Source organism: Lemur catta, chromosome 1, assembly GCF_020740605.2.
Source record: "Lemur catta isolate mLemCat1 chromosome 1, mLemCat1.pri, whole genome shotgun sequence".
In the NCBI taxonomy this organism is placed as follows: Eukaryota; Metazoa; Chordata; class Mammalia; order Primates; family Lemuridae; genus Lemur; species Lemur catta.
Window position 1 is genome coordinate 104,879,936 of NC_059128.1, and position 24,370 is coordinate 104,904,305.

The following is a 24,370-nucleotide window of genomic DNA, read 5'->3' on the forward strand; positions in this document are numbered from 1 at the left end:
TATTTGTTGATATGCCAGGAATTTTATGTTATGTAATTTAATCTTCTCATCAGCCTTAGGAAGTTAAGATCTTTTTCTCCATTTGACAGATGAGGAAAATGAAGGCTCAGAGAGGTAAGCTAACTTGCTTAGGGTCACACACCTGGCAAGCAGTAGTTTTAAACACAGATATCTCTGACTTCGTAATTGCACTTTGTCCATTATGTTGCTTATTAATTTCTTACGTGTGTATTGCTCTTTCCAGACAACCCACTGCTTCAAGACAGCTAAAACTCTTGATATCAAGAATTCTTGCCCAGTTATATTTACTGTAACAGTAAGCCATAGGTTTCATCAACATAACAAATAAGGCGTGGACTTTTAAGTCCAAAAGATTTGGGTTCAGATCCTAGCTCTCTCACTCTGTAGCTTTGTCAATAATGGTACCCATCTTATGAGGCTGTTGTTTGATTAAAAGAGAACAAAATGTCCCCGATAAGGTTTATTTCTTTCACTATCCACTTTCTTCTTCCCTAGGTTACTTTAAGAGAGTAACAGTCTTTGAGCCTCAATTTCCTCCTTTTTCAGATGTTTACAGGGATAATCCATCTACTCTATGGGATTGAGGTGAGGATCAAGTGAGATAATGCATGTGAAAGGGTTTTGAAAAATACAAAGCTCTGTGTAAACTTAAGGTAATGTTCTCCATTCCCTTAGTCCCTTTTTACTTATTCTATTCACTGGTTCAAAACCAATTAACATATCTAAGTGACTTTTACATGTTAATTTGGCTTAGAAGGACCAGATGGTATCTTAGTAAATTAATGGATAAGGTAAAAGATTGGCCTTACCTGTCTATCAAGACAGAATATATGTTTGGAACAGACCTTCAACTAGCTGCTCTCTGCAGCTGGAGTACCCACACTACTTGACTGTCTGGTGGCACTGGTAGAGTGACCCTGTGCTCCAGCCCACACTTTTTAAATTAAACTGAGGAGTAAACTACAGAGCGGGGATCTGGATTTGAGTTAATACATTGCTATCGAGTCTAACAAGGCATTTTGAGATTCTCTGTAGCACTTGAGAGCTGTTACATCAATTGGGATTATGGTGCCTTTAGCTATCTTGGGCCTTTATTGCTACAAGATCACCAATGCAGGATGAGTACCTATTTCAGAAAGGGGCACTGAACTGTCTGTTCTTTCAAAACAATTGAGAAGTAGGGCTTGACTAACTTTATGTATTATTGCCGTGCAATCTTGTCTCCTTCCCAAATCAATGGTCTGATATTGATTTCTTTGCTTGTAATGATGCAAAAGCAATCTCCAAAGAACAGGTGGCAAGTGGTTATATACTGGGGGTCGTTGGCAGGTTTGAGAAAAGATGTTTTACGCTAAATGCTGAATATAAATGTCTCTTTGAAGACCCTCTTGTGCTTCCAAAAGTGCCCAATTGATTGTACAGCGTTAGAGGAATAAACTACTAAACTACTAGGGCCTTGTGAACCCCACCTTGGCAGAGATAAGCAAAAGAAACCAGCAGTTGGCCCACACAAAAATTCTTTTTTCTGTTTGTCTTCTGAAAATATCTCTTCCTATACTAATTGAATTTAGAGTACTCTAACAGTATGACTGTCTCTTAAAGAGACTAAAAGGTCTTTAAAATGTTGCAGAAGGAAATCAGTGGTAGAATTTAGCAATTTAAAAGCCAAAGGATACTACCCCTACTCCTTAAATACCAAATCCACTGCAGTCTTAGAGTACTAAAATCTTTACTTTGTGTGTTATCTTAGTTTGCTGGGTCTGCCATAACAAAATACTGTAGACTGGATGGCTTGAATAGCTCTTGTTTCTGGAGGCTGAAAAGTCCCAGATCACAGCTGCAGCCTATTTGGCTTCCGTTGAGGGCTCTCTTCCTTGCTTTCACATGGCAAGAAGTGGGGAAGAAAGTGAGAGGGAGCGCAAGCTGTGGTATCTCTTCTTATGCAGACACCAATCTTACTGTATCAGGGCCTTACCCTTATGACTTCATTCAACCTTAATTACTTCTTTGTAAGCCCTGTCTCCAAATACATTCACTGGAAGTTAGGGCTTCAACATATGAATTTTGTGGGAGATATAATTTAGTCCATAGCATTCAGCCCTTAGCACCCCCTCCAAATTCATGTCCTGATTGCATGCAAAACACATCCCAATAGCTCCAAAAGTCTCATTCATTTTACCATCAACTCTGAAGTCAGAGGTCAAAATCTCATCTAAATATCATCTAAGTCAGATATGGGTGAGATTCAAGGTATGATTCGTCGTGAGAGAAATTCCTCCCTATCTATGAACATGTGAAACCAGGCAAATTATGTGTTTCTAAGATACAACTGGGAATAGGCATAGGGTAGACATTCCTGTTCTAAAAGGGAGAAATCAGAAGGAAAGAAGGAAGGAAGGATAGGTCCCAAGCAATTTTAAATCCTGGCAAGTCAAATTTTATTAAATCTCAAGGCCCAAGAATAATCCTCTTTGGTTGGATACTCTGCCCTCCAGCTCACTGGGGTGGCAGCATCACCACCATGGTTGTGCAGGGCAGCCCCACCACGGAGGCACTGGTCCCACACATCCTGGCCCTCCAAATCTAGAGAGGCAGCCTCACCCTTTGGAACCAAGGATGGACCAGCCTTGCCCACTGGGCTTGTGGTAGGAACAGCAGCCCTGAGGTCTCAGTGTCACTTTCAGAGTCATTCTTCCCTTTCTTTGAAGAACAGTTACATGTTATCAGCCAAATAGCTCTATGGTCTAACAGTTCACCAGCCTTCCTTCATTCCATCCCACTTTGTCCTTTCTAGTTTAAACTGGTAGTGCCTTTGCTGATATAATCCCATCCCTATTCGTGGCTTCTGCTGAGATGGCTGATTAAGTCCATTAAGTCACACCATTTTGCTTTTTCTTTTTTTAAATAGAGACAGGGTTATGCTATGTTGCCCAGGCTGGTCTCAAACTTCTGGCATCAAACAATCTTCCTACATTGGCCTCCCAAAGTGCCGGGATTACATGTGTGAGCCACCATGCCCAGCCCATTTTCTCTTAATGAAACGATTGTTTAGCCACACTCTTGGTGTTCTCTTCAGATCTGGCTTTCACATTTTTTACAATATGGATAGAGTAGACTGAGAATTTTACAAATCTCCAAATTCTAGTTCCCATTTGCTCAACAATTTCCTCTTCAGTTCATTTCTCTCCTTTTTCATTTTACTATAAGCAGTCGGGAGGAACCAAGCCACTCCTTCAACACTTTGCTTAGAAATTTCCTCAGCTGGAAATCCCATTTCATCTCTTGCAAGTTCTGTCTTTCACAAAACGCTAGAACACAGTCCAGCCAAGTTCTTTGTCACTTTATGACAAGGATCACCTTTCCTCTAGTTTCAGATAACATGTTCATTTCCTTCAGAGACCTCACTAGAATTGCCCTTAACATCAATATTTCTAGCAATGGTCTGTTTATAGTTATCTGGGCTTTTTCTAGCATGCATCTCAAAGCTCTTCCTGCCTCTACCCAGTTCCAAAGCAGCGTCTACATTTTTAAATATTTTTACAGTGCTACCCCACATCTCAGTATCAAAATCTCAGTCTTAGTCTGCTCAGGCTACCATAACAAAATGCCATAGACTGAATGGCTTAAACAATACACACTGGCCAGGCACAGTGGCTCACGCCTGTAATCCTAGCACTCTGGGAAGCTGAGGAGGGAGGATCACTTGAGGTCAGGAGCACAAGACTCAAATTAGCCATGCACAGTGGCATGTGCCTGTAGTCCCACCTACTTGGGAGGCTGAGGCAAGGAGGATCATTTGAACCCAGGAGTTTGAGGTTGCTGTGAGCCACAATGATGCCACTGCGCTCTACCTGGGGCAACAGAGTGAGACTCTGTCTCCAGAAGAACAAAAAAAAAAAAGTTATATCTTTTTATTTTCATAGTTCTAGGGGCTGGAAAGCCCAAGGTCAAGGTTCTGGCTCATTCAGTTTCTGGTGAGGGCTCTCCTCTTGGCTTAAAGATAGCTGCCTTTTCACTGTGTCCTCACGTTGTGCAGAGAGAGAGCATGTGCGCACTTCTCTTCTTATAGGGACACTAATCCTGTTCTATCAGGGCCCCACTCTTATGATGTCATTTAACCTTAATTACCTCCTTGTTTGGCCCCATCTCCAAATACAGTAACACTGGAGGTTAGGGCTTCAACATACAAATGGTTGGGGGGGCACAAGTCAGTCTACAGCAAGTGTTGTGTTTGTCTTTGTTGTAAAATCCAGGACTTTTCCTGGATTTGAGGGTTTTCCTCTCTCATATTTCTTCTAATCTTCATTCAACATTAATAGCTTTATGATTTGTATTGCTCTTAAACTAAAAGACATCACAGTACAAAATAAAGAGCTTTGGAGTCAGCTAACCTGGGTCCAAGTTCTGGAGCTATTGCTGTGTAATTTTTTTTTTTTTTTTTTTTTTTTTTGAGACAGAGTCTTGCTTTGTTGCCCAGGCTAGAGTGAGTGCTGTGGCGTCAGCCTAGCTCACAGCAACCTGAAACTCCTGGGCTTAAGCGATCCTTCTGCCTCAGCCTCCCAAGTAGCTGGGACTACAGGCATGTGCCACTATGCCCAGCTAATTTTTTTCTGTATATATTTTTAGTTGGCCAGATAATTTCTTTCTATTTTTTTAGTAGAGATGGGGTCTCGCTCTTGCTCAGGCTGATCTCGAACTCCTGACTTCAAGCGATCCACCTGCCTCGGCCTCCCAGAGTGCTAAGATTACAGGCATGAGCCACTGCGCCTGGCTGTAATTTTAACCAAGTCATGCAACCTCTCTTGGTTTTCACATCAGTGGATACTAACTGCCCTACCTACCTCATAAGATTGTTATAATACATGTGTTTATATAGTGAAGCTGCTTTTATAAACTATAAAGTACATATAAAATAAAATAATGCATTATTGTTACTAACAATAATGGAAAATTACTGCTCAACATTCTATAGATTATTCACTATTATTCTTTAATATTAGGCATTAGCTTGAGCATATTTAGATAGGTTCTGCACTTAGATATTTTCTTTCTCATTATTTCAAAGATGTAAGCATCTTTTTTTCCTTAAAATCATGAGAGAAAGCTACAAAATGCTAACAGCCTCAAGAATTTAAGTACTGCCAAAAATTGGAAATAAACTAAGTGCCTGATATTAAGGAAACAATTTAATAGTTATGGCATATCAACCCAGTGGAATGTTTGCAACCATTAAAATGGTAATTATGAAGATTATATAAAATTATGAAAAACATTTTTTATCACATGAAAATAACAGAATACCAAATAGTATGATCATTACTTTTTAAAAATTGACCTACAAAATGGTAATATTCAAATAATTTCTATGTTAGAGTGGTGGTAATTATAGGTGATTTTGATTTCTTAAAAAAAATGATGTTATAATGTCTTTTTCAATGGGAAAAAACCTGAAGAATTAGAGATTTGGGATCATTTGACCCTGAGCTGCTTGAAGGCAGGTATCCTCAGTTATTCATTTCTGTCATCCCATCCTCTAGCACAGATTATAAATAGCTCCTGTTTTACAATACCTGGCTTTTGCACACACTGGTTCCTCTGTCTGGACTGCTCTTCTCCTGGGAGGCAGTATGATACAACAAAAAATTTCTGCATTGTGATTTGCTGGTGACCTATTTCAGAATCACCTGAGGGGTCCTCATAATGTCATTTTCTCAGCCCTATTCCATACCTGCAGAATCAGCATTGCTGGCAGTAAAGCCTTGGAAACTGCATTTGTAGCAAACATCCCTACATAGTTCCTGTATACAACATTTGAGTACTTTTGACAAAGTGGTTAAGAATTCAGGCTTTTAAGTCAGACAGATCTGGATTTAAATTGGATTTGTGCTTTACCTACATAGTAGCTGTGTTACCTTGGCTCAGTTACCTGCCTTTTCTATGTATAGTGTCTTCATTTGTAAAATGGAAAAAATATTTCATTCTTTTCAAAGCCATTGTTAAAAATCTCAGGAGTTAAAGTATACATAGTGATGTATATAGTGCTCAGAGCATCATTTGGCACAAAGTTAAGCATTTAATAAATGGTAGTTATTTATTTCTCCATCCTTTTCTCTCATGTGCCTAGAAAGTGCCTATGTGTTCTTGTTTTGTTTTGTTTTGTTTTTTAGACATTGTCTCACTCTGTCACCCTGGCTAGAGTGCAGTGGTGTCATCATGGCTCACTGCAACCTCAAACTCCTGGGCTCAAGCAATCCTCCTGCCTCAGCCTCCCAAGTAGCTGAGACTATAGGTGCGTGCCACCATGCCCAGCTAATTTTTCTATTTTCAGTAGAGATAGGGTCTCTCTCTTGCTCAGGCTGATCTCAAACTCCTGACCTCAAGCGATCCTCCTGCCTCAGCCTCCCAGAGTGCTAGCATTACAGGCATGAGCCACCTCACCCAGCCCCGTGTTTTCTTTTATCCTCTCATCATGATTTGGCAAGCCACCACCCAACAGATTGGACCATCTGTCTCTGTGGGCTGCATATTGGCTGGCCTCCAGCCCTTAATTTAACTTCCCTGCTCTTTAAATAGAACTTAGCATAAACTTAAACATGAACTTAACTTCCCTGTTCTCTAAATAAAGTCTACCTAGCTTTTTCTCCCTTTCAAAGAATCTGGGTAGCCACTGACCAAACACATAATCTTCACAGTAGACTAAGTCAATTTTAGAAGGGCCTCCACTATTCTACAAAGGAGGAAACTGAGGCCAGAGAGGAACAGTCACTTTTGCATAGGGACATCAGCTTCATGGCAGGATACCTCCTGACTCCTAGATAAAACCTTTCCTACTGTATCATACCTGAGTCAGTAAACTGGCCCTGCCATGCCACAGGGTTGTCTAGGAGCAGGATGTACAGGTGAGTAAAATTATGGCTCAGGCTTACTGGGACTTTTTGTTTTTCACTGCTCTCGTGAGATCATTTTACAACAAATGCTGCCCTGTAAGACCATATAGAAAATTTGGATGAAGTTACTTTGAAGAAGATGCTAAAAATTTCACATAAGCAAAAAGTACAAATTTCTGAGTTATTTTTCCAACAGTTCCAAAGTTGGGGTGGTAGACATCTTCTCCTTCTAAAGTATTAATAATCCAGGTTTTGTTCTCGAGCACAGAGTGTGCAAAATTCAGTGAAGATGTACACTTCCCTATTACAATTGTGAGGCTGCTTCCTTTCTTTCAGCTATGCCAGAATCTTATTAAAAGTTTGTAATAGACCAGGCATGGTGGCTCACACCTGTAATCCTAGCACTTTGGGAGGCCGAGGCAGGAGGGTCACTTGAGGCCAGGAGTTCGTTCAAGACCAGCCTGAGCAAGAGCAAGACCCCGTCTCTACAAAAAAATAGAAAAATCGGCTGGGCATGGTGGTGCACGCCTGCAGTCCTAGCTACTCAGGAGGTGGAAGCAGGAGGATCCCTTGAGCCCAGGTGTTTGAGGTTGCTGTGAGCTTTGATGATGCCACTGTACTCCAGCCTGGGTGACAGCAAAATCTTATCTCAAAGAAAAAAAAAACTCAAAATTAAGTAGAGGTAAACTTTGGAGACCAGCATCTTTTATTGCATTTTTGACTCCAGAGTGTTCGTGTATCTCATTTGGGTGGATGCTGAGAAAGCAAGACACCAAATGAAAAAGCATTACAAGAATAACTGTGATTAGTAGGAATTTACAACTTGTTCAGACTACATACATAGGCTATTAAATATTGGCTTAGTGGTAAGGAAAAAACTAGAGGGGAAACCGCTTCCACTTTCATCATTCAGCATAAATATTTCTAACATTGAAACCTTACAGAAAGTGATCAGCAGGCAGCCACACATACTTGTAGCCATCTGAGGGTAGCGTCCTTTAGTTTCAGGGCTCAGTGCACACAGAAGAGCCTAAGAGTCTCAAATGGTAATTGGTTTAGAAGGGAGAGGTTTTGGGTGCTCATGTAAACCTGGAGTCAAGATGAATTTTCCAGTGGGAAAAGGTAACTATGGCTTTAATTAATGAAGTGAGAGGCTATAGTTGAGAATCACAAGTTGGAATTCAAATTAATTGAATTCTTAATCTGAGCCCTGAGCTGGTTATTGAACTTCTCTGTGCCTCAGTTTCTCTAGTGTGAACATCCAGGGCAACATTCTGTTAGCCTAAATTATTGGCTCAGGAACACAAGTGATTTTCTTTTGATCCACATGCTGAGTAGGAGAATGAAAAGATTTGGTGAGTATGTCACAAATAAAATGATAAAATCTTATACAGTTGCTGTCTTGAATTTCTCTTCTAAGGTCTGAAACAGGTTTCTCGGGCACATGAACATTTTTGCAACAATTCAAGCTGTAAATTACCTGACCTACCTGACAGGTCTCATAGAAGATTCCTACAAAATGGAGTCCTGAGTACTTTGGGCCCAGATAGCATTTTATATATTAAACATTTAGTCTATTTTGAATACAGTTGTAACAGCATTGAGAGTATGTGGGTCTTAGCTCTGTAGCAGCAAGTAAAGCAATACTCCTCCTAGGCAGATCAAGGAATTGAGGTCAGTCAGTAATCAGCCTGTATTCTTACAGTGAGGTAGTACCAAGTACTGGGTATCCATGTAGAAGTTGCAGGTTTTCATTCTGCAGGAGCTTGCTCCCTTGCAGTTGTGCTTTTGTGTAATGTAACAAAGTAGCACATATGGTATGATACGTGTGATCTTCAATGTTTCTCATTTTTGTCCGTCTACAATTCATTTCCTGCGATATCCATCTCACTTAAGGTTCACTGAGGCACTGCAAAATGAGATGGAAATGAGATTCCCTGCTGATAAACTGGAAGTAGGCTGAAGGCACACTGGGCCCATGATGGGAAAATAAAAGCTAATGTAGAATAATTTTGAAGAGTCCTGTATTTTGTAATTATTGCTTTGTTTTGGGGAAAAGGAGAGAAAATTGAATAGAGTGTGATGAAGAGCCATGTCATTGTGTGTGGTTTTGTGCTGTGCAAAATCAGTGAGCCTCCAGGCAGCCTGGACTCAGCATGACAGCCCTTATTGATCAGATTTTACTCATTTGCATAGTCAGGTCATTCATGAGTCTTTGTTATTCAGATTTGTCTGCCATTGCCCCTCCCTATCACCTTGCCAACTTCCATCTGTTTCATAAAAGCTGTTCATATATTATACCTGGTCTGAGTAAATAAACCCTATGGCCACACTGAATCAGACGTGGCCTTTTCTCAGAATTTTTTACAGACATATTGAACATGTACTATGTGCCTTGCTCTGTGTTGGGCCCTAAAGATTCGAGTATCTGCTCTTAAGACAGACAAAAAGTGTGAGGACTGCAATAATAGAGACATGTGCAAGATATAGAAGTAACACAGAAAGGAAGTTTAGAGTCTTTAGCACGTCCTCTCTGGACAGAAGTAACACCTGAGAAAGGCTTTGAAAGGATGAGTAGGAACCCCTCAGGCAGATAGGTGAGGGTTGAAGAGGGCCCCCAAGCAGAACCCCTGGAGGGCAGGAGCAGGGGGCTGGCTGCAGATAGTTCAGTATAGTAAGAGCAAGTGGAAAAGACATAGGAAACAAGACTGGAAAGGGAGGTGAGACCAGGACTTTATCCTGTGAGGATAATGGGGAGCCACTAGGAAGTTGAAATAGGCAAGAGATAGTGGATTTTTTTTTTTTTTTGAAAGATGGCTCTCTGGCCACGTGGAAGATGTATTTGAAGGGAATCATGTGAGACGTAGGAAAACCAGAAGGAAAGCGTTTGTGGTAGTCCAGGCAAATGATGACGATGGCAATGAAGATGGAGAAAAGAGGATAATTTGCAAGTTATTTAGGAGCAAAATCAATAGGAGTTGGTAATTGATTAGATATAGGTAGTGAAGATGTAAGAGATCCAGAATGAATTTGGTTTATTCAGATGCTGGGGCAGCTAACAGCCATGCATCGAGAGCGGGAACACTGAGAGTGCAGTGGGTTTGGTGGGAAGAAGAGTTGGAGACAACTGTGGGCTATAAATGTACATGTGAAAGTCAGCAGTGTATCCAAGATATCTGAAGCCATGAGCTAGCTTGCCAGAAGGAATGTGTCAGTGAAAAATCAGGATGGAAAAGAGACCCTCCAAACACCAGCACTTCAAGGAACCTTTGGGAAGAAGGGTCAAGTGAAAAAGAATGGATAATACCGTGGCATTCAACAACTGATTGATTCCATAGTCATGCCATTTAATTTTGCCCAATGTCCACCTTTCCCCCTGCATCCTACTTTGTTGTCTTAAACTGAATATCACTTGTTGAAAGGGCAGCAAGATTCACGTCCTCTTCATAGGTCCCAGGCATTGTGGGTGTTCTGAAAGGGTCAGTAGCACCAGACACATAGCTCTGTCTTCTCCTCCCTGGCTGCTTGGAATGGGGCTTGACAGTCAAAGCCCCCCACAGTCTGCTTTTTAGAAGTTAGCTGTCTAGGTTGGGGTTATTACAAACATAAATGCTTTATAACGGCAAATTTACCTCAAAGGTATGCAGAGCAGTTGCCATGAGCAACACAGAAAATGATCCCCTGAACCAAAATGAATGTTTGGAATTAAACTTTTCCGGTATGCTTGGGGAACCGTTGCTGAGCTGTTTCCCTGCTAGGATCGGGTGTGTGCAAGTACTGTGTGCTTTGTTCTGGTTCTGAGGTTTCAGGAGAGGGTCATTTGGCTCTGATTCTGGAAGGCATGGTTATTGGGTTTGGTTTTGTTTTGTTTCCATTTTCCAGTAGATGATTTGTCAGGGGTTGAAGGGTCCCCACTGCCTGTATTTCGGAATCTGGTCAGATTGCTTCAGGATGCTGTGTCTTACAGATGGGAGGTGCTGAGGAACCATCAGATACTTACTCGACTGCTCAGTTGATGTGAATCGGTATTTCTCTTTCCCATTCTCTGTCTTCACTGATCTTTATTAACCCAGACAAGTACCCGATTTCCCCTCCAGCCTCTGTTTTTGCAACAGCATGTTGTTCACATTGGTGAGTATCTACCTACCAGCTGACTGGCTGTCTCTTTTGATGTCGCTCTGACTGACTCCTTTGGAGAAGTAGCTCCAGCAGGCGTGCCCTGAGTGGGCAAGCGGGCGAGAGCCACCGGGGTCCAGGACAGGCTTCTCTTCCTGCGTATGCTCGTCACATGAAGAGTTCCCTTTGCACAAATTTGGCATTGCCGCCTTTATAGAACCAAACACTTGTGCAGAAAGAGGCCCTGTGGTATACTTTACAAGAAGATTCAACCTTCACCAGACTGGTTTTGTTCTGCTGCAGTTTACGAGTAAATGACTGCTGGATATTGATATTGCAGCTCCCTCTAGTGTCACTGTGGCTCAGGCTCTCATAGTATTTTTCTTCCCTTTCAGAAAAAATGCAGACAGCACAGAATCTGCCAAAACTGGCATTATTTTAAGTAAGTTTTCCCAAACATAGCCAAAACAAACATGAGGTGCCTTTTCTCCCATTAGGAAAAGGAATCTTACATGAAGATATGGGATCATTCCACTCTAGTTTTTTTCCTGTTTTAAAATTTGGGGGAGCCTAGGAGTCCTGCAGAAATCATTCTTTTCAGGTAATGAATCTTTCTCGAGATTCCTCTGGTTCATGCCAGCTACCCTTTATAAAGAAGGAATGTGAATTCCTTTCAAGAAAGATAAATGAAAATGAGAGGACAAGAGAAAGTTACTTTGATCCCTCATAGAGAAAATTCTGGGTAAGGGAAGAAGGAAAAAAAGAAAAAGAAAAAAAAAAGCTGGCAGAATGACCATGTCCATTTGTTCTGAAAAGAGTGGCTTGTTTTCTGAAATAACTTTTGGATTAGAAATTTATCATCTGAAGTCAGGTCATTTTGAGTTTCTTAAAAAACTAAAGGAGTCAAGTTATTAATATTTGAAAAATGGCTAGTATGTGGTGCATAGAATAATATAATACTCCTACCTAAATTAACATCATTGCAGGCTCCATAATAAAGATTTATGAGATACCCATCATGTGAAATCCTATTATGGAAATCTCCATACGTCTGTGTTTGGGTTGTAACCATTTTCATGGTTATGAACCAATTAAAATCCTTCTTTTTCTCCTCTTTTACACTCCAGTCTTCTCCTTTTTGCCTTTGCCCTTAAAACTAGAGTGATCCGTTATGCTTCAGCCTGTCTATGTGTTATTAAATGAAGAGATAAGGAGGTGCCTGCCGCCCACTCAGCTAGGCAGACCATTTTCCTCCAGAGCATCCCAAATGGTGCAACAATTTATCATTTCTTCTTCGTAAATCACTTTGATCCTTTATCTCAAGTTGATCTGTGAAGCTAAACATAAATTCTCTTGTAGTATCCAGGTTCTTATCTGCTCACTAAGCTCTGGAGGACCTTATAAAAATGTGTGTGTGTGTTTGTCTAGATACAATTAGAACATCACAATTAGAATATCTTCTCTGCCTCTACTGTTAAACTACAAGGTGGCAAGCTTTTTTCAGCCTGATTTGGCATAGTGAAAACCACAGTTCTCTCTCCTAGCCTTAGGTTTTCCTATCTTGGATCAGAACGTAGTGACACTGGCTTGGAGGTGTTGAATGTTAGCAGTCCCTCTTTACCTGTCTTTTCTCAAACCTGTGGTCAGAGAGCCTCACTGCCATGGCAGGGGGCTGTCAGGACTCAAAAGAAAAGTATATTTTTCTGTCTTGCTGTCTTTGTTGGAAAACATATGAGGATTCTATAAGATTGTATCACTTTTAACATTTGCAAGAGGTTAACTGTTTCAGTCATTATCAGTGTTACGTTTGTACCACTTTGTAGTTTACAGATGTACTCGATTCCATTTAATCCTCACAACCGCCCTATGAAGTAGGTTTCAGTATTCTTGACATTGTTTTCTTTATTAGGGAAACTGAGACCTAGGGAAATTAGTCAAATGCTCAAGGCTGCACAGCTAATGGCAAGGCTTAATCCCAGGCCTCTTAAGTCCTTGGTGAGTATCCTTTCTGCAGTGTGACAGCTAGAGTTTAACTATCCAGTTTCATTCTGCTAAACTTCCTATAGTATTTGACAGACTGTTTTCAAAGACTGAGGAGTTGGGACCCTTGAACTTTCATTCCAGCAGGCAATGTGATGCTGAGCAAATTATTAAAACTGGAGATGGTGTTAATGGTGCCACGTGTTGGATCCAACTCCTGTACAACTAAATGATGACTAATATAGGATTTTTAAATACTTGGTGACACATAAATTTGAAATACAGCCAACGGTCCAGGATAGAAAGAATACATGTTATGATTGATGAGCATATAGGATTATATATTACACCGAATGTAATGAGCCTTTCAGAACTTTCCAAAGACAGTATTTTCTAAAAGATATACTACTACTTGAACTTAAACTCAGCCTGGGGGCACCTGTTTCAAGACCAGAAGTTTGCTTTAAACAGAAATGCTTAGTGTACCCTCAAACTAATTAGATAGGTGGTAGAAGACTTGAAGGAGTTTTTTCAGATCTAAGTAGGTAGGTAGGTAGATAGATAGATAGATAGACAGACAGACAGACAGACAGACATTTCCATGGCACTGATCACTGATGTCAGGTCTCTTTAACTACAATAAATACAGAGAGAGAGAGAGATGTTCTCCCCCAAGACTCCCTTGCCTTTGGTCTTCTTTTTCTTTCTTAATATCTATTTGAATGGAAATCAGAACATGTTGCTGCTCAGAACTGGAGACCCATCTGCATCTTCGTAAGAAAATGTTCATTTTTCTTTTCAAATGAAAATGATTAGAAAATACTTTTTTTTTAAGTTTGCTTCTTTTCTGTATTACTGTAATAAACAGGCCGTGTAAACACTACAGCGAGTGCTGATTGCTGGAGGCTTTGCTGTCTGTAAATTATGGCAGTGTAGTCCTGCTGAGGGGGAAGAGTAGAGAATGTGTCCCTCAGCTACCAGGGCCGTGGAGGGGACTCCAGACCAGGCTATTATGGTCTGTGAACTAGGTTATAGACTGAGTCTTCCATTGTCAGCCACTCTATAGCATGAGGGGGGGTAACCGATTTGGGGGTGATTTTGCTTACTTTTTGCTTTTATAGCCCTTTAAGACTAGAAATACAATAGTGGTTACAGTATGTAGAATACTTGGCTCATGTTTTTGATAACAAAATTCTTCTTTGATCCATAACCACTTAATGAAGTGCTTTTTAAAAGGTCTTATTGCCTGAATATTGGGCGTTAAATGAGGCCTGCTAAGAGAAAGCATAAAACTCAAAATTCTGCCATTGAAATGTTGGGTTTGCTCTGACTGGGTCAGACCAGTGATTCTTTCAACCCTTTATGCCCTACCCTGCCAGTGAACTGCGAGTGCCAGAGTTGTGACCATCACAATGACCTTAAAGGTAGGAAAACCCGCAGTTTACCTGGCCAGTTGTATGTCTCTCTCCTGACCGATGAGAAGTTGACACACAGAGTGATGGGTGAGGAAATAAGATATTCCAGTCTGCTTTATGAGCCATTTATTGGCCTGCTGTGCATGTCTGGGCTGTAAAACTCTTCAAAAAGTAGGTAAAAAATTATTTTGTTGTCATTCTGTTTTCTAGATGAGGTGCAGGGCATAGTGGAAAGAGCAAGCATTGGCATTAGATGGACTTAGGTTTGCACAGTGGTAACTCTGGGCATGTTTTTGCTTTTTTTTAGATCCTCAGCCTACTCCGAAGGGTTAGTGTGAGGACTAGAGATGGTGCACTAAAGTGCTCAGCACAGACTGGCACGTAGACAGCCATGAGTGATGACGACTGCCATTATTACTGTCACTCGGCATGGGACTACCCAGACTCTTTCTAAAGGCGTCCCTAGATGATTCTTTTTTCCTAACCTGTCACCGTCCAGTTGCTCCTCCTTGATAATGCCATAGGCCTGGTCTTGAAAGTGTGAGTTTTAAATTGTGTTATTTGCTTTCTTCTTTCAGATCTGTAAGAGCAAAGCTAAAGAATCTCAGCAGTATTACCACAGCTTGGCTGTCCGGCAGAGTCTGGCTGTCCATTTTAACATCCAGCAGGACTGTGGTCATTTCCTTGCCGAAGTCCCCAACCGTCTGCTTCCCTGGGAGGATCCCGATGCCCCTGGAAAGGAAGAGGATGAAATGGAAGAGAGTGAAGAAGAGAGAAAAGGAGAAACTGATGGGAAAAACCCAGAGCCCTCTTCCGAAGCAGAGTCATCCCTGAAAGAGAGCCAGGGGGTCACGACCAAGAAGCAGAGAAGCCACGTTGTGGTCATCACCAGAGAGGTTCCCTGTCTCACTGTGGCCGACTTTGTGCGAGACTCGCTGGCCCAGCATGGGAAAAGCCCCGATCTGTATGAAAGGCAAGTCTGTCTGCTGCTCTTACAGCTGTGCTCTGGCCTCGAACACCTCAAGCCCTACCACGTCACGCACTGCGACCTGCGCCTGGAGAACCTGTTGCTTGTCCACTACCAGCCGGGGGGAACCGCCCAGGGTCTTGGGCCTGCAGAGCCCAGCCCCACCTCATCTTGTCCCACGAGGCTTATAGTGAGCAACTTCTCTCAGGCCAAGCAGAAGAGCCATCTGGTGGACCCCGAGATCCTCCGGGACCAGTCCCGCCTCGCCCCCGAAATCATAACCGCCACCCAGTACAAGAAGTGTGATGAGTTCCAGACGGGCATCCTCATCTACGAGATGCTGCATCTGCCCAACCCTTTCGATGAGAACCCAGAGCTGAAGGAGAAGGAGTACACGCGAGCAGACCTGCCCCGCATCCCGCTCCGCTCCCCCTACTCCCGGGGCCTGCAGCAGCTGGCCAGCTGCCTCCTGAACCCCAACCCTTCCGAGAGGATCCTCATTTCAGACGCCAAAGGCATCCTCCAGTGTCTGCTCTGGGGCCCCCGGGAAGATCTTTTCCAGACGTTCACCGCCTCCCCCAGCCTAGTGCAGAGGAACAGCCTGCTCCAAAACTGGCTGGACATCAAGCGAACACTGCTGATGATCAAGTTTGCTGAGAAGTCCCTGGACAGGGAGGGTGGGGTCAGCCTTGAGGACTGGCTTTGTGCTCAGTATTTGGCCTTTGCCACCACAGACTCCCTCAGTTGTATTGTGAAAATCCTGCAACATCGTTAATGTGTCCCGGATGCTGCTTTTACTACATTTTCACCTTCTTCATGTCACCCACATACTTCCCCTTCCTAATACTCACACAGAATTCAAGGAAAGAAGAGAGAGAAATCTTCTGTCCATGAGCAAGTGGGTCCATTCAGAAAGGTTATTCAGAACTCCAAATCAAGTGAGAAGCTGAGTCTGTCTTAACTTTACAGAAATTAAACCACAAATGTGCAGTTGCCCTCCCCTGAAACACCTTCCATCCTGATAGTCCATAAATACAGGAAAAAAAAAATGAGAATGTACATCCTTGAAGAGACAGCTCCTTTGCTGTGAACTCAGTGAACCAGTGAGCTTTGTCCAGTTCCTCCATAATTCTGAATATCTCCTGTCTTTTTAGCACCAAGTATTTTATTCTCACTAGCAATAGACAGACTTAACCAATTTCTACCAGCGTCCAGTAAGCTCTCACGACAGACTCTTTCTTCCTTTAAGGTATCAGTAACTGACTCTTACCAGGCAGAACTGCCGTCCTTAGCATCAGCCCAGTTTCGGCTACCGGGGCCTCTATCTTCTGTTTCAGCAGGTAGTAGAAAGAAAAGGAGAGTTCCTATCCCTTGGGTCACAGACCTGTTTCCATTTCTGTTATCTATACGTGTGTGCACTGCATGGAAGACAGCCCTAATAGTCTCCCCTCTGCTGCCACTGGCTGATTCTCTTTCACCTCTACTCTGTCCTCACTTGCCAAGGAAGTTTGGATTTATCAGCCACTTGTGGCCCATTACAGAGCTGACCTGAGGTGGTGTCACCAATGCCTCAGCAGGGTGGAGTGCAGTTCAGAGCTTATAAATAGCTGGCAGGACATGAGATGATTTTCTTGCATGTGCAATTCTCTAGGGGCCATCAGGGAACAGACTTTAAAGTACCATTCTGTGATTATTGTCAAAGCTGTCAGCACTGGATCACAGTTTCCCCCAAGCAGTAATTGGCCAGGTCCCTTCCACCGGTAGCCAGTGTCAACTCGTCTACCAAGTATAATCAGCAGCCCTGAATGAAATGGCTGTCAGTTGAGCTCTAAGATGGCCTTTGAGGGCACAGCGAAACGGGCTGTTGGGAATGGCCATAAGGCAGGGGAGAGGACCAAGGCCACTGATGAGACTGCTCACCTCAGAATGATGCCCTCTCCTAGAGAGACTGCCCCCCTGTGTAGGTGGCACCTCGCTCTCTCTCAGATGGCTCTGAGGACAGCTCACGGGGATTTAGGTTGCTGAGGCAGGTGACTGAGAGCTGTTCACCGGGTGCGGAGTCTGTGCTCCTCTCCTATGGATATATGTGCAATTTTTGTATGTATTTTTTTAGCTGTATATTACAGTGTTTATGTTACAACTTCACCTGAAGCGAGATCCACAGAAACCCTCCCCTTCTTCCCTTGGCACATATTTGCGCTAAGAGATGAGTGTTCCTTCCACTGGTGTGTGTGTGTGTGTATGTGTGTGTGTGTGTGCTCATGCTTATTTTATTCAAAACTGTGAGTATCTGTTTACTTCAACCTTGAAATCCCAAGAGTCACTCGAACAGTGTGTGTGTGTGTGTACACTTGTGTGTCCATGTGTGCGTGCACATGCATGCTGGAAGGCCAGGCCTCTGCGGGAGCAACCTGTGGTGGGGTTGACAGACGTGTTCTCTGCTCCTGGTCGCTGAGGGAGCCCTGGGGCCCCTCACCTGCCAGCACAGAGTTTTCTTAAAGCCAGGACTGGTTGTGCAGTATTACTTAGATAGCACATTAGTGGCCTTGGAAAATTTTTTAAACTTTTAACATTTTTACCAGCCTTTCATGTGATTCACCTATATCAAAGAGGATCAAGAAAGGAGAAGAATGTATTTTATTGTGCTCTTATTTTTTTCTTCTAAGAGAATGGGATACGTGAGGCTCCGCATGGAGGAGTCCTCCTCCCCGTGGCCAGCAGTATAGGACTCCCAGGAAAGAGGGCTGGTTGGCCCACGAAGAGTCTTGCCGGCTCCGCCCTTAGGAATAGCCATGGCGTGGGCACTGCTGCTGCTGGCCGGCAGTCTGCTCGCGGTGTCCTGTGGCACGGCCGCACCCCGCCTGGCAAGCTGGTGTTCACTGCATCCTAGCCTAGCCCATGTCACATAACTCCTTGCCTGAGTACGCACTGTAGTGGCAGCACACAGACCACTGACCGTGTCGGCCAGCACATTCCCTTACACTCCCCCACCCCACCCTGGTTTGCATATTGAGACATACCTTCTCAATGTCACTCTCGTGGTGCCTTGCCCCGTGCAAATTTGAATGTTGACTATTTAATGAGGCTACATATTTAATGCAGAATGTTCCCTGGTTTCTCTATTTGTTATATCTCTAGGTATCTTCTTTCCTTTATTTTTTCTATTATGAGTTGGATCCACTCTTCCTTTAACACATTAACTGCCACGTGAGTTGTATTTAACTCACGCTCGTTTTGAGCCCAGGGCCCTGTGAAGCATATGTAACTCCACACATCTTTTCACCTTGGGAGCTACGTGAAATATTTTTCCAGTTGCATATAACTCATGCACAGAAAACAATAAAAAATAAATTTTTCATTAAATTAGAAAGGATCATTTTGTTTTTGAAGTTTTAATTGTATTTTCGTAATAAAACACTGTGGCCCCAAGGAAAAAAATTTTTTTTCTAGTGTGGCAGTCAATGTGTTAACTCTATAGTATACTAAGCATGGACACCTCCACTACCATTATCTTAGAGCACTGGTAAACCAAGCACCTCCTCACATCAGATGTGTTTAGTACTGTTTTTATAGTCTACTTTGTTAAGGGCAAAAGATGAATGCCAACTAGTCAGAGAAGGGCCGCAGGCTTCCCAGAGACCGGTGGCTAGATTAATTTTTCTCTGGGTGATGGCCGAAGACTGTGAGGTGGGGAGGGAAGGGGGTGTTAAAGGTTATAGCAGAATAGAGAAATGTTTTTCTAGGCAAGAAGTACTATATCAAATGGTCTTCAGAATATTTTTCCATAAAAAATTCAGTCAGTCTAACATTATCACAACTACTTTACATTTTCATCTTAATTGTAGTAGAAACTTTGAATTTATTCATCAACTGGAAAGAAATCCTGCCCTCTGTAGACACAGATATACACACCCACACACACACCCATTTTATATATATATATCAATATATATATATAAATATACATATATATGAGTTTTGGATTGTGACTAGTATAGCACTTTAAGTTTTCTCAAGTATCAACAAGTTATTGCCTTCAATATTGATTGGAAATTTTTTCTTTTCTATTGAAGTTTTTATTATAGATTCTTCCATTTATATTGAAAATTTGAACAATTAAGCTCCTACTGGAACTTTTCCTTAAGCCACATGAGAGCATGAACAATCTCTGTGACACTTTGGGTGCTGGAGAAACACGACAGAGGCTGGAGTAGCCAAGAGCAAGACTGAATGTATAGCAGAGTGCCTTAGTTAGAATGGTAAACTAGTCCTGGAAGGAAGCGAGTCAGTGGATATTCCACAAAGAGGATCAGCCCTTCGAGAAGCCTCCTGTGCTGGCTGGGGAAAGCCCTTTTGGTAGAGGTACACTAATGTGATGCCCAGAAGCTAATTCATGAAGAACAACAGGATGAGAACAAGAGCAGCCGTAACCTGTGGAACAACATAACAGTCATGAATGAGATCCACCCGCCCCAGGCCGAGTGAGAATCGGAAGCCAGGAATGTGGCTAGGAGTTTCAGGATTTGCCCTCAGAAGGTGAACAGCGTGAGGTATTGGGAGGCGAGGGCGCAAGCGCACAACCTACCTGACCCACTGACCTTAGGGCCTCAAAGTAAAATACGTTTGTTAGAGTGTTAATAGTCGGAGCAGCCTCCCATGGTGAGATTAAATGGGGCCCAGTTTTGCTTCCAAACTCAGAATAAACTTGTGAATCCCGAAAACTCTAAGTCAAGAGATCTAAATGTCTGGAAATACTAATGATGTTTCTGGGAGTAAAACTAGTTAAAATTGTATGTTAAAGTTTCCAGTATTGTAAAATTTGCATGAAAGATCTTTGGGGTCTACTAAATAGCAGGGCACAGGAAGATTGCACCCAGCTTCCCAAATTTGAGTTATGAATACTTTGGTGCTGGGAAGTAACCTGACATTTGCTTTACTGGTAACCTGTAATTAGGATTTTTCTCTAGATTTTACCAGCAGTGATCTAAAAAAATACAGGCTAGCCCCAGAAATAGGGATAGATTCAAGGTTCTGTACTACATTTCAAATGATTCTAGATGTGTAACATTTGGAGAGGAGGGGTGACAGGAATTTGACTCCCTGGGCCAAGTCTGGTGTGTTTTTCGTCCCCCTCACTAGTGAATAAGGACTGAAAATTCTGGTCCAGCCTAGTGAGTGAACAGGAGGCTGCCCACGACACCAGGTTATTAGTTTTACCTCACTGAAGCTCCTATCAGAGGCCCAAAGTGCTGTGCCGACACAAAGCCAAGTGCTGCTCTGGCCGAAGTGTACGCTGAAGTCCCGCTGTCCAAGCCGACAGCAGCGCCGAAAGGGTGATTCCGTGGACCAAAACTGGTGCCATGAGGGAAACCAGAAGAGCTGTAATGCAAGATGCTAGGAGAGATTATACCAAAGAAATCAAGCTTTTTATCCTGATGCTTCTGGGATGATGAGGGTGAGTTGTGACAGACACCATGGGAGGGGAAGTCACATACATTCCATGTCAAGGCATTCAGCTAATAAATCCCATCCTCAAAAAGCATCTATTTTTTTTAAGAAGTCCATTTTGTATATTAGAAGAAAAAATGAGGAGGAGGAGGATGACGAAAGCCCTGGGCAGATACAAAGCTCCCCTATGTTTAAGAAGAAGGAACTCTTCTGTCTCCCCTTGACCTGACTGTGGCTGTTGCTCAGACCTTGGCTTGGGGACACTGTGTCCATGTGATACTGAACATGGGGGATTTTTTTTAAAGAGATACAGTAGTTTTAATAGAGTTGTTCAAAGAATTCTTGGGAAATTTCTTAACAATTGTACTTGTTTTATAAACCTTCCTGCAGAGTTGTTTACCATTCATCATCACCATCATTTAATATTCGTAAGTGCCCAGAAGGTGCAAGGTGCTACATGGCCACTAAACACCCTCTCCCTGCGGCTGTTTGAAATCAGAGCAGGTTTTGCACAGGCCGCTGCTGGAAGCTTCCCCGGCTGCAGGGCCTGCATTCTGAACGTCCACACAGCCTCCGAGTTTAGCCCCGCTTCTCATCCCACCCATCCCATCCACCCCCATGGTGTGTTTTTTTTAAATCAAGAAAGTTTCAGGGAATCAAAAGAGGTTGGAAATTTTTTAACCTAGCAGAAGTAGAGAGTCATATATTTTGCTATGAACATTAGTGCAGTACGGAAAGTACAGTTTGCCCTTAATGTGTGGATAGGACGTGTGTGTCTGCACTCGTGATAACTTGAATGTCGAACCAGCCCTATGGCTTCAGGTAGCATTTTTGAGAGGTTAAGCCACACTGCTTCAGAAACTTGCTCCAAACACTACCTGGTTGCCCCTTCCCTTACCGGTTTGTAAAGAGTGTCCTGCGTGAACACACTAGGTCGGGGTTTTCTGTTGACGATATGCAGGACACTCTGGAGTAAGATGAAGGCAGAAGTAAGATGTCGTCGTACTCAGTGATTTGAATCCTCATTCCAGTCTCTCCTTAATCCTCCTTGGCCCTTCCCACACTCTCTGTATTTGAAAATCTTGTTTTTCTTGCTCTTTCAGGAGCTTCACCTCTCTACTTCCGTATTATAAAGTATGTATAAATCTATCAGTGAAAGGCCCCCTCCGTCACCAGTGGCGCCACCCTGTGGTTTGCTGTGGTACTTTGCTGTGTACTCTGTGGCATCATTACTGTGTAAATAAATTCATTTTAATATATACTAAAAACCAGACAAACGCTCGTCCTTTCAGCGACTTTTCCGCACAGACATGCTGGGGAGGGTTTGGTTGCAGACATGGTTATTCTGGCCCCCCCAGGCTGGATGTCCCGTCTGTAAGGCAGGAAACGACGGCTTTCGGCCACTGTGCCCTCTGCACCGTGGACCCTCATTCGCTGTGGACGCGACTGGGGACTGCCTGGTTGGTTTTGTTGCTGACCCTTCCCCCTGGGCCCAGGCAATACACACAGAGCTTCTGGAGCCACCCCGGCATGGGATTTGCTCCTCAGCAACACAAACCTCCAGTCTGGCAACCACGTTTCTGGAATATGCCTTAAAAACAATGTTTGCAAATGACTGTATTTTCTCTTTAATCTCTCTTTAATCTGAGGAAAGTAGGCCCCAAAGAGAGAGTGTAGGCATTTGGCTTTCCGCACGCCTCGGAGGGCTGCAGCTTTGCTGTGTGAGATCGCCCCCTGGTGGCCTGCGTATCTGAGCGGCTCTGGCTGAACCAGTGGAAATCACAAGAGCCGTGCAGATAGGGGCAGGCAGGACCCTGTACAGCATCGTCTGCAGAATTCACATGCTTTTGGTATTCCTTACGGCATGTGGTCACACACAGGATACTCACGAAGGCAGATAAGCCAATGTGTGGACACTTAAGCCAAAGGGAGGCGGCCACCTGGCGTAGGCAGGAGTCAGCAGTGGCAACAACAGCTGCTGTGTTACTGGAGGAGAATGGATGAAAGAGCAGATCAGATGTAGATGCTAAATTTAGACCAGATTTTAGAGCTCCAGACCCCTTCCAATATCTCCAACTCCGTGTTTCTGCTCTTCCCTGGTAGCAAGCACCCCGGGATTTGCAAACATTGCTTTTAAGGCATATTCCAGAAAAGTGGTTGCCAGACTGGAGGTTTGTGTTGCTGAGGAGCAAATCCCATGCTGGGGTGGCTCTAGAAGCTCTCTGTGTATTGCCTGGGCCCAGAAGGAGAAGGGTCAGCAACAAAACCAACCAGGCAATCCCCGGGGGCACAGGCTCTGCCCGCTGCAGCTTTCTGGCCTCCTTGCTGGAGAAGAGCCTAGGGAACCTTCCCAGGTGTCAGCACAACACGCTGGCTTCTGGCAGAAAGGAGCTGAAGAAAGAAGCAAGCAGTTAGGTCTGGGTGGTCACAGAGGCAGCCCACTGGGGTTGAGCCGCTGTCTAATGTTCTGCTGGCATGAGCGGCCGCCCCAGAGCCCTGAGAGGATATGGGCAAGTGGATAGTGGGACCAGTTTATTGTTGCCCTGCCAGACTCCAGGTGAGGTGGAACAGACCAGAAGAAATTGAGTTTCTGTTTTTCCGTGGGATCACTTTGTTCTTTGGTATAACTGGAGAGCCTGGAGAGAAATTATCCTATTCCTGCCCCCATTGCCTCATGGGGCCCATTCCTGGGAATTGCATTAGTGGGTCCTCAGCAAGACGACCCTTCTCTGACTCTGGGATCCAGAGATGATGAACTACTGCATATGGAGGGGGCTTGGGCAGCCACAGGCCTGCAGAGTGGCTTCTTTTAACCCACGCCACAGAGAATCTTGGTTTCATTCCTGCCTGGGTGAGTTGGTATGGGGAGCGCTCAGTGCTTGAGGTTGTACGTGCGCCCCCTGCTCCAGGAGCTCTCTGCCTCCTTCCAAGGCCAGCAAATTATGCTTCCCTTTGAGTGAGCCTGCGCTCTGTGAGGATGGAACTTCATTAGTGCCTTGGGAGCCAAAAACTGCAGTTGGCAGATCACAAGTTGTTGTTAAGAGCAGCTCAAGGCAATTACAGCTGAAACCTAAAAATTGGATTTCACACTGGGTAGGGGGGCAGGAAGGAGTTGGTTGCCAAGATCCAATTCTCTCAAATTGCAAACCTCTAAGAGGAAACAGGCTGCCTGGACACAACCCGACTTCCACGAGAACCCGGATAACCATCTGTGCACATGTACACGCACTTATCCCAACAGCTCCCTCACCCTCTGGAAGCTGCGATGGAAGCATCAGGAAGGCTGAGCGGTCCTGGTCACCAGTCTGAGCTTAAGACTCCAAGTGGGGCTGGGAGGGCTTCTAAGGAATCTGCAACTGTGGGGACCAGGAGGGTTCTCCAGAGAAGCAACTCGCCTGCCGGGGGGAGTGGAGGGACTTGGGTCTGTGCCCCCCCACCACCACCCATTGCTCACCAGCCCATATCGGAGCTGGAGCCAAAAATAGAGCAAAAACTTCCAAACCTGTGGTTCATGTTTCCACTCTCTCCCTCTCACC

The 24,370-nt window shown here is 43.7% G+C and overlaps 1 protein-coding gene across 4 annotated transcripts in view; it reads left to right on the forward strand.

The window, feature by feature from the left end:
* Nucleotides 1-17,531, forward strand: part of PEAK1 (pseudopodium enriched atypical kinase 1) — a 253,250-nt gene extending 235,719 nt beyond the window's left edge. For all 4 annotated transcript variants that reach the window (XM_045532723.1, XM_045532711.1, XM_045532740.1 and 1 more), the window contains one exon: nt 14,998-17,531. In XM_045532723.1, coding sequence (XP_045388679.1) covers nt 14,998-16,161 — 1,164 coding nt within the window. In that variant the 3' untranslated portion in view covers nt 16,162-17,531. The remainder of the gene's footprint in view (nt 1-14,997) is intronic.
* The last annotated feature ends 6,839 nt before the right edge of the window (nt 17,532-24,370 follow it).